Source organism: Pelophylax lessonae (assembly GCF_965119305.1).
Source record: "Pelophylax lessonae genome assembly, chromosome: 6".
NCBI lineage: Eukaryota > Metazoa > Chordata > Amphibia > Anura > Ranidae > Pelophylax > Pelophylax lessonae.
Window position 1 is genome coordinate 96,365,792 of NC_138773.1, and position 9,871 is coordinate 96,375,662.

Sequence of the window (9,871 nt, forward strand, 5' to 3'; positions counted from 1 at the left end):
ATGACAGGACACGAGTGGTTTGCACCCTGTGCAATCAGAGCTTGAAGCGAGGCATGAACCTTCTCAACCTGAGCACAACCTGCATGATCAGGCATCTAAGTGCAAAGCACGAGCTGCAGTGGAGTACACACCTTCAAAACCAAGAAACGTCTCTGGCTCATCCTGCTTCCTCTTCTGCTGCAGTCTCGGCCGCTCCAGCCACATCTGTAGTGATACCGGCACCTGCCACCCCGCAAACAGACGATCTGTCAGCAACACCACCACCTGGGTCACCAACAACCATCTCCACAATGTCCCGTGGAAGCGTTCAGCTTTCCATCTCCCAAACACTTGAGAGGAAGAGGAAGTACCCCCCTACCCACCCGCGATCCCTGGCCCTGAATGCCAGCATTTCAAAATTATTGGCCTTTGAAATGCTGTCATTCCGTCTGGTGGAGACGCACAGTTTTAAAAACCTTATGTCGGTGGCTGTCCCACAGTACGTCGTGCCCAGCCGCCACTACTTTTCCAGGCAAGCCATCCCTTCCCTGCACAACCAAGTGGGGGAAAAAATCAGGTGTGCACTGCGCAACGCCATCTGTGCCAAGGTCCACCTAACTACGGATACGTGGACCAGTAAGCACGGTCAGGGGCGTTATATCTCCCTAACGGCACACTGGGTAAATGCAGTGGCGGATGGGCCTGAGGCGGATAGCAATTTGGCGCATGTCCTTCCACCACCGAGGATTGCAGGGCGCTTCAGTTTGCCTCCTGTTCCTAACTCCTCCTACTCCGCTTCCTCATCCTCTACCGCCTCCTCATCCGGACAGCGTAACACCTTCACCACCAACTTCAGCACGGCCAGGGGTAAACGACAGCAGGCAGTTTTACAACTTGCCTGTTTGGGGGACAAACCACACACCGCGCAGGAGTTGTGGAGGAGCATGGAACAGCAGACAAATGAGTGGTTGCTGCCAGCGAGCCTCAAGCCCGGCCTGGTGGTGTGCGATAACGGGCGAAATCTCATAGCAGCTCTGGGCCTAGCCGGTTTGACGCACATCCCTTGCCTGGCGCATGTGCTGAATTTGGTGGTGCAGAGGTTCCTTAAAAACTACCCCGATATGTCAGAGCTGCTGCAGAAAGTGCGGGCCGTTTGTGCGCACTTTCGGCGTTCTCACCCTGCTGCTGCTCGCCTGGCAGCGCTGCAGCGTAACTTCGGCCTTCCCGCTCACCGCCTCATATGTGACGTGCCCACAAGGTGGAACTCCACCTTGCACATGCTGGAAAGACTGTGCGAGCAGCAGCAGGCCATAGTGGAGTTTCAGCTGCAGCACGCACGCGTGAGTCGCTCTGCGGAACAGCACCACTTCACCACCAATAACTGGGCCTCCATGCGAGACCTGTGTGCCTTGTTGCGCTGTTTTGAGTACTCCACCAACATGGCCAGTGGCAATGACGCCGTTCTCAGCTTAACTATCCCACTTCTATGCCTCCTTGAAAAAACAATTCGGGCGATGATGGAAGAGGATGTGGCACAGGATGAGGAGGAGGAGGAGGATGAAGAGGTAACATTTCCAAGGCTTTCAGGGCAGTCATTCGCAAGGGGCTCCGAGGGTGGGTTCCTGCACACGCAAACGCCAGGGACGCAATTGTCCAGCAGGGGCACAGTTCTGGAGGATGAGGAGGATGAGGAGGAGGAGGAGCTGGAGGAGGAGATGGAACCATGTTCACAGCAGGGTGGCACCCAGGCCAGCTCATGGCCATCACTGGTGCGTGGCTGGGGGGATACAGAGGACACGGACCATACACCTCCCACAGAGGACAGCCTTTCGTTGCCTCTGGGCAGCCTGGCACACATGAGCGATTACATGCTGCAGTGTCTCCACAACGACCGCCGAGTTGCCCACATTCTAACTTGTGCTGATTACTGGGTGGCCACGCTGCTGGATCCCCGTTACAAGGACAACGTACCGTCCTTAATTCACTCACTGGAGCGCGATCGCAAGATGCGCGAGTACAAGCGCACGCTGGTAGACGCCATGCTGCTGGCATTCCCATCTGACAGCGGGGCCACAGTGGAAGCACAAGGCGGAGGAGGAGGAGGAGGTCGCCAACGCAACCAGGGCACCGCCAGCACCTCAGAAGGCAGGGTTAGCATGGCCGAAATGTGGAAAAGCTTTGTCAGCACGCCACAACAAACAGCAGCACCAGCAGCTCAGATGGAACGTCTTAGCAGGAGGCAGCATTTTACCAACATGGTGGAGCAGTATGTGTGCACACGCCTACATGTAGTGAATGACGGGTCTGCCCCCTTCAACTTCTGGGTCTCCAAATTGGGCACATGGCCTGAGCTTGCCCTTTACGCCTTGGAGGTGCTGGCGTGCCCTGCAGCCAGTGTATTATCTGAACGGGTATTTAGCACGGCTGGGGGCGTTATAACAGACAAGCGCAGCCGCCTGTCCAGAGACAATGTGGACAAGCTCACGTTCATTAAAATGAACCAGGCATGGATCCCACGGGACTTTTCCGTACCTTATGCAGAATAGCAATGGATACCGACCTTACCCACCCATTGTTCCATTTTTGCTCTTTCTCACTCTTTTGGGGTGTACCCTCATTTAAAATTTGTGAAAAGAAGCAGTGTTGGCTACCTCGTCCTCCTCCTCAGGGCCAGATTAATGTAGGGGCTATTGGAGCTGCAGCTCCAGGCCCCTACCTTTTATATAGGCCCCGGGTTGGCCATATTCACTGTTACCGCTCTTCTGTCACTTGTAAACACAGAAGTCTGGCTTCTATGCTCGCTTCCCCAGGCAGCACCCTCAGAACCTCCCCACACAGCGTGAAGGCCGGACAAGGAGGGACAGTTGGCGATGCATGGATGTGTTTATGGGCTTCAGAGACAGCATCCCATGTTGAATTAGGCATGCATGGCTGCACCCTTCCTCCTCTGGGTGCATGGCAAGGCACGGCCCTAAGGCCCTTCAAAATCCTCAGCACCAAGCCCATGATGCTGTTAATCCGGCCCTGGTCCTCCTCCACCGCCGCTTCCACCTACACCGCCCATAGGTGTGCGCAGCCTATTGCATTAAGGTGTGCACCCCAAAGTTGAAATACACATGCATGTGTTTGCCAGCAGGGAGAGTAATGTATCGGGGCCATGTACCTGTAGGCAAGGAGAAATAGAGCAGAGCAGGTCCCAGGGAGATCTTTCCCATCTCCTCACTGGCAATGCTATGTGCCCTAGGTGATTAGGGTGTGCCCAGGCACACCCAGCACACCCTGTGCGCACGCCTATGTCACCGCCACATCCACCACCACCTCAACCTCCCTCCTACTCCATATGGGCCTCGTCCTTCAGAGATGAAGAAGAACATTGTTTTATTTTTCTGGTTTTTTTTGTTGTTTTAAGTTATTTCCCTATCCACATTTGTTTGCAGAGCACTTGCCATGCTCTTAATTACGTGTTGCTGCCATTTGCAGCACTCTAGCCCTTTCCTTTGGTGTTTTAGAGCCATTTTAGTGCCTTAAAGTTCGGGTCCCCATTGACTTCAATGGGGTTCGGTGTCCGGGAAAAGTTCGGTAAAAGTCCGGGACACGGACCCGGACTTTTTTTTAAAGTTCGGCCGAACCCGTCGAACACGGACATCTAGGTGTCCGCTCAACCCTAGTCTTGATAAGGCAGCATATTGGCCTGGTGAGTGTGCTTTCCGATCTTTGGTGAAGGATCACTGGTGGAGGAGTGTTTATTTATACTGGCACTGAATATCAGCACAATTGTGGATTTATTTCTTCCTATTGACTGAATTATTATTATTCTGTCACTTTAAATCACTGTTTAAACACTTTAACTTAATGCTGCAACTTATTTCATATGTACTGTATGTGACATAATTGCCACACACAATATTTTACATTTTTTGATTTGTCACCTTTATCACCACTTTTAGCGCTGCAACCTTATTTTACATGTTATTTTGGTGTTCGTATATTCACACTGTTTGCTAGCTGCTGTTCTATATCTGTAAGGCGCTGACTTTACTTTATTATTTTATGATTAAAATATTCTAACTATCACTTGATATGATGTGATCAATAGCCCTATATATAGGTAAAGATGTGGTGGTTATAGGGTGTACGCAAGTGACCGATTAAAATACTCTAACTATCACTTAAAATGATGTAATCAATAGCCCTATATAAAAATAAAGATGTGGTGGTTATAGGGTATACACAAGTGCCTAATTAAAATACTCTAAACTATCACTTGATATGATGTAATCAATAGCCCTATATATAGGTAAAGATGTGATGGGTATACAGTATACGCAATGACCTGATATGATGTAATTGATAGCCCTATGTATAGATAGAGATCTATGTATGGTATATGGTCTATGGTATGCACTACTGAATATACTTCTCACTATATGATCTCTGAATTTGTTACAAGCACAAATCTCTCTCCGTCACTGCTAGGAATGTCTCGCTGCACTGTCTGACAAACTGCAAAGAAACAATTCTTTCCCTGCCTCAAACACGTTTCTCTCCCTCTCACTGCTCTGTCTGACAAACTGCAAAGAAACTATTCTCTCCCTGCCTCAAACACATTCCTGTCCCTCCCTACACTGCTATGAATGTCTCACTGTGATGTCTGACAATTTCCAAAAAAAGCTATTCTTGCCCTGCCTCAAACGCTTTCCTCTCCCTGTGTCCTCGCCTGCACAATCACACTACACGCTGTGGCTGCGCGAGCAGCCTTTATGTAGTGTGGGACGTGTACTTGGCCCCTGAGCCATGATTGGCTAAAGGCAGTCTGCCTTTTGTCCAATCATGGCAGAGATCATTTGATTGGCCAAAGCATGAGGTCAGGGTGCATGCTTTTGCCAATCACATAATATGCTGCACACGCGGCGTGCGCATGCGCAGTGCAATATGGGATCTCGACTTTCCCGTGAAGAAGCACATTTGTTCGTCCTTTGATGAACGATCGAATGACCGATGTTCGAGTCCAAGTTAGCTTCGACTCGAACTCGAAGCTCATCCCTACACTAGAGAAATGTTGACTCTTGCATGAGTCAGTTATAGCATCTTGCATTCAAAGTCCAACATACTCTATGTTACGCCGTTCACCATATTTTCAAAAAATCTAGATAAAACAGTTTTAAAAAGTCTGGCATGATACCATATCGCAATTTTTGTTATACTCTGGAATAAAATAATTTTATCATTTAGGTCTCATCAGAAAGTCCTCATTTTATTAACAGAATTTATATATTTTGAACAGTTTATATTCAATAGACCTTATTACCTTTGTGTGACTTGAAATTTTCTATAAGAGGAAATAATTCATCTTGTATTCTGGCTTCTACTGTTTTCTTCCCCATTCCAAGGTTTCGAAGAGTTGAGAGTGTGAACCGCCTTAAAGCTTTCCAAGGTTCTCCATTACTAAATATTATACCTAAAATACAGATAATGAAATGTAAGTATGCAATTTGTTATTTAACATTATTGCCTTTATGTAATAGGCCACAAAGTGCTGTAGCCCACTGTAACCAATCAGTAATCTTCCTTTACTGCTCGAAGCTGAAATTCAATTGGTTACTTTGGGTAATTACTTTTGGCACTCTAATAATGCAATGACAGTTCTGCACCGACGCTGAAAAAACAGAGTCATTTGTAAATTGTTGTGGTTGTTGAACTTGCTTCTAATAACCTATGTCCAGTGGCGTTACAATGGTTGGAGTCACCTGGTGTAGTAAAACACCCCTGGGATGACACCATGTTTTTCAGCACCGCCACATTGGCGTGACTCACCCTCCTCTATCCTGGAACATTGCTCTGTCCTGCCACTGCAGTGTGACAGCAGAAACAAGACAGAGAAGTAGACACTGGACAGGTTAGCGCATCAGGCTCTCTCCTGTCTATCCTGCCACAGTGACCTGCATGGCTCTGGGCAGGCTAGTTTTGGGCTGGCTGTGCGTGGTCACAGTGTGCACCTCAAACCAGCCCCTAAATGATGCAGTCGGTATGCTCTGTCATGAATGGGATGGTGTCACCCCTCTGGTGGGTGTCACCCGGGTGCGGTCCGCACCCCCATAGCGGTGGTACTGCCCATGCTCACAGCCTGTGCATGATGCACTTGATCTTTACTGATTTGAGTGAACTGGGTCAAACCTCTAAAACATAAAGGTAGACTAAAATGTTTGAATGATGATTATATTATCACTTAACTAATGCATTGAGGATGTAGTGAGGAACCATATATTTTCTAATTATTGATGAATTAGGTCTTAAAGCAACCTAATTTATACAGTTATTTGGCCTTTGGAACATTCTAAATGAATTGCATAAGACACATAATTGGCACAAAATGATAAACTATACATAAAATGATAAAGCTAACTATACCTCTATTTTTAAATAAAAGCTTGAAGATTGGTACATCAGCTCTTTCTCCAAAATCATCTGCTTGGTTGATCAGAGCATCCTTCACAGCACTATATCCCACGATCACCACAATCTTTTTGGGTCCAAAGTGTACAGTGAAGACTTCTCCATATTTTTCAGAGAGCTGCAATACAATTTGATGTAAATACATTTGCTCCACTGCAGTTAGTTGCATTACAGGGTGAATGTTTCTATTAGACAAAGAGAAATTTTCATCTTCCACGAACCAAGGGTTTCTGGGTAAAGTTATTTTGTACTCCAGTAAAGTCACTTTTATGGCACTTGAAATTTTACGTTGATGAGACTTTGGGACTGGAACAGTCTCTAAGTGAATATTGTTGTCCAGTGCCCTCTGTTTTGTTTTATGGCTTCTAAATATTGTAAACACCCTGTTGATGGGGCATTTTATCCACAAGGTGATAAGTCACTGTTATAAATCAAAACACATACTGTACTTTAAACAGTATTTACCATATGTTTATCACCAGAGCACAAAATAAGACACCTGATCTGATGCATAACGTAGGGATGGAACATGTAAGGGTAATATATTTGCAGCATAAGGGATATAGATTGATAAACATAGAGGCTATATAGTGATGTTGAGGATATACTGTACTTCTGATAGATCATATATTTCTAGTTTTGGGAGGGGGGTATATTTAAGATCATTAGAAATATATTTATAGCTGGGACTAGGTATATATCACTGGGTCAAAAACAGTGCATTGCTTGTTAATAGTGTAAAAGATGTTAAAATGTTGGTTGTTTGCTATTCCCTAAAGTTACACCTGCATTTGGCCACACCCACAATTTGCCACAAAGTGCAGATCAAATTTGCCAACCTGGGTACACCACAAAGTAAGAGACTGGTTTAGGCGCTCAGAGGTTAAAGCGTTCATATAACATGTATAGCTTGAGACAAAAGTAAAACAAAGTGCTGGAATGCACAGAAGGGGCAAAAAACATGCACAATGGGGGATTAAAAGTCCATGTGCCATAAAAAAAAAAAAGTCCATGTGCAAATTGTAACAGTTCTTAGAGGTAATCCGTGGGTGGTCCACAGCTCAGGGTCAGCTGATTCAAACAGAGTGAAGTCAACTCTAAACGGATAAGGAGGAGGGAAGAGCGCCACTTGAGTGCAAGATAATGATTTATTGTAACATAAAATACGTAGTAACTTACATAAAACTCAAGTGGCGCTCTTCCCTCCTCCTACACCACAAAGTAACAACTTCTAAGGAAAAACATAATGGTTTTGGGAAGGTTTTATTCTAAATAATGGTTGTAAACATTGGAAATGGTATTTTTGACAAACTGTCACAGTAGAGCTTAAAATAAGATGGGCATTGTTTATCACTTTCCTACAATTTGGCTGCATAATATTTTTACAGATTTCAGGTGACTACATTTGCCAACATTACAAAATAAGCAAATAATATATGATGTTAAAAGATCTCCAATATAATACATTCAAAAAGGGTGCTTCATTTGAAATACAGTATATATATATATATAAATCTATATATTATTACAACCAAGAAGCCTTATTATAAATATTAATAATAACTGGTACTACCTCCATCAGTGACTCATATGGCTTTTTCAAGTTCACCAGATTGAGGTTCCCAATTAAAGGTAGAGGTTTAGGACCTGGTGGCATATTTCCATTGCTCTTCTTAGATCCATTGATCCAGTACAAAAATAATACAACACATGTTGTAAAATAAAGCAGCAAGTCAATCCTTGTTAGAAGGTAGCTGAGAAAAGTCATAGTGAACAACCGTAATGATGATATCATCAATATGGCAGAACTTTTATATGCATGCTGTTAATTCTTAACATATTAATCTTTACTAGGGCACAAATAAACTATAATACTCCATTTGGCTCATATTTCTTTCATTTGTTATTGCATAACCTTGTTTTTGCATAGATGCTATGGATTGTACTGCACAAACCCATATAACCCTTTGCCAAGAGGCAGTTATTATGTTATTTGCAATGTAGTTGTTTTGATGCCAGGACTTAAAGTTCACACAATAAGGGTATGAACTACAAATAATTCAATATGTAATTGTTCATGTTCAGTTAGGAAACGGTGTAACGTTTAATCATGAAACAGTTCAGCAGATCAGAATAGCAGAAATGTAAATGCATTTTTTTTGTATATGACATAAGATGCATTTTCAATGTTGCTATGTGCACCATGTACTGCATGCAGCACAACTGTTTGGCTGGTTCTGCCTTTCCTTTCCTAGACTGTTCTTTTGCATGATTACAAGAATATGATACTTCTTGTTTACAGTACTCGCATTTAAAATATATTTAATACGTTTTCCCAGAACAAATAGCTGCATATTTTTTTTAATCTGCAGCATTAAAGGGGTAATAAAACGAAAAACAAAAATGTATAATATTGCAACTTACAAAGTCTTACATGTTATGGCTGCATTCATTTTCTTTTGTGAACCTTATTCCTTTATTTCCATTTTTCAATCAAGCCAGTAGGTCTGTTATTTTTGCAGCTTCTTTTAACAAGCCAAATTTAAAGTATTTGAGACAAACCATTTAACCAGTCACTGACCGCCTACCGCAGATTTACAAAGCGATGTAGGCATATGTCGCTCGCTCTCAGGAGGCTAGGACGTGAGTGGGAAGCCGATGCATGTGTCAGGCGGCTCCGATTGCCGCCTGACACCCGCGATCGTTCCCCGCTGAGAGAGAAGGACGGTCGACTGTTGTAAACACAGCCGACCGTCCTTCTCCCCGGGATGATCATAGAGCTCATGTGATACTGCTATATAGGATCACATGTCTATATGATCATCTCAGAAGCCACGCCCCCCCACAGTTAAAAATCACTCCCCTAGGCTCACATTTAACCCCTTAATCACGCACAGGGTTAACCCCTTCCCTTCCAGTGGCATTATTACAGTAACAGTGCATATTTTTAGCACTGATTACTATAGTAATGTCACTGGAACCCCCAAAAGTGTCAAAAATGTCAGTTAGGGGTCCGATCTGTCCACCGCAATGTCGCAGTCCCGCAAAAAATCGCAGATCGCCGCCATTACTAGTAAAAAAGAAATAAATAAAAATGACATAAATCTTTCCCGCAGTTAGTAGACGTGATAACTTTTGCACAAACCAATCAAAATACGCTTATTGCAATTTTTTTTACCATATATATGTAGCAGAAAACAAAATTGGCCTAAAATGTTTTTTTTTTTTTTTCAAAATTGTCGCTCTTTTTTTGTTTATAGCGCAAAAAATAAAAATCGCACAGGTGATCAAATACCACCAAAAGAAAGCTCTATTTTTGGGGAAAAAAGGACATAAATTTAGTGTGGGTACAGCATCACACGATCGCACAATTAATGTAATGCAGTGCCAAATTGCAAAAAAGGGTCTGGTCAGGAAGGGGGCAAATCCTTCCGGTCTT

General features: G+C 44.1%; 1 protein-coding gene across 1 annotated transcript in view; it reads right to left on the reverse strand.

The window, feature by feature from the left end:
- LOC309558636 (uncharacterized protein) overlaps positions 1–8,214 on the reverse strand; it is a 526,969-nt gene extending 518,755 nt beyond the window's left edge. The window contains exon 1 of the mRNA XM_082261702.1: positions 8,006–8,214. Within this exon, the coding sequence (XP_082117828.1) occupies positions 8,006–8,200 (195 nt within the window). The 5' untranslated portion in view covers positions 8,201–8,214. The remainder of the gene's footprint in view (positions 1–8,005) is intronic.
- Positions 8,215–9,871: the final 1,657 nt, after the last annotated feature.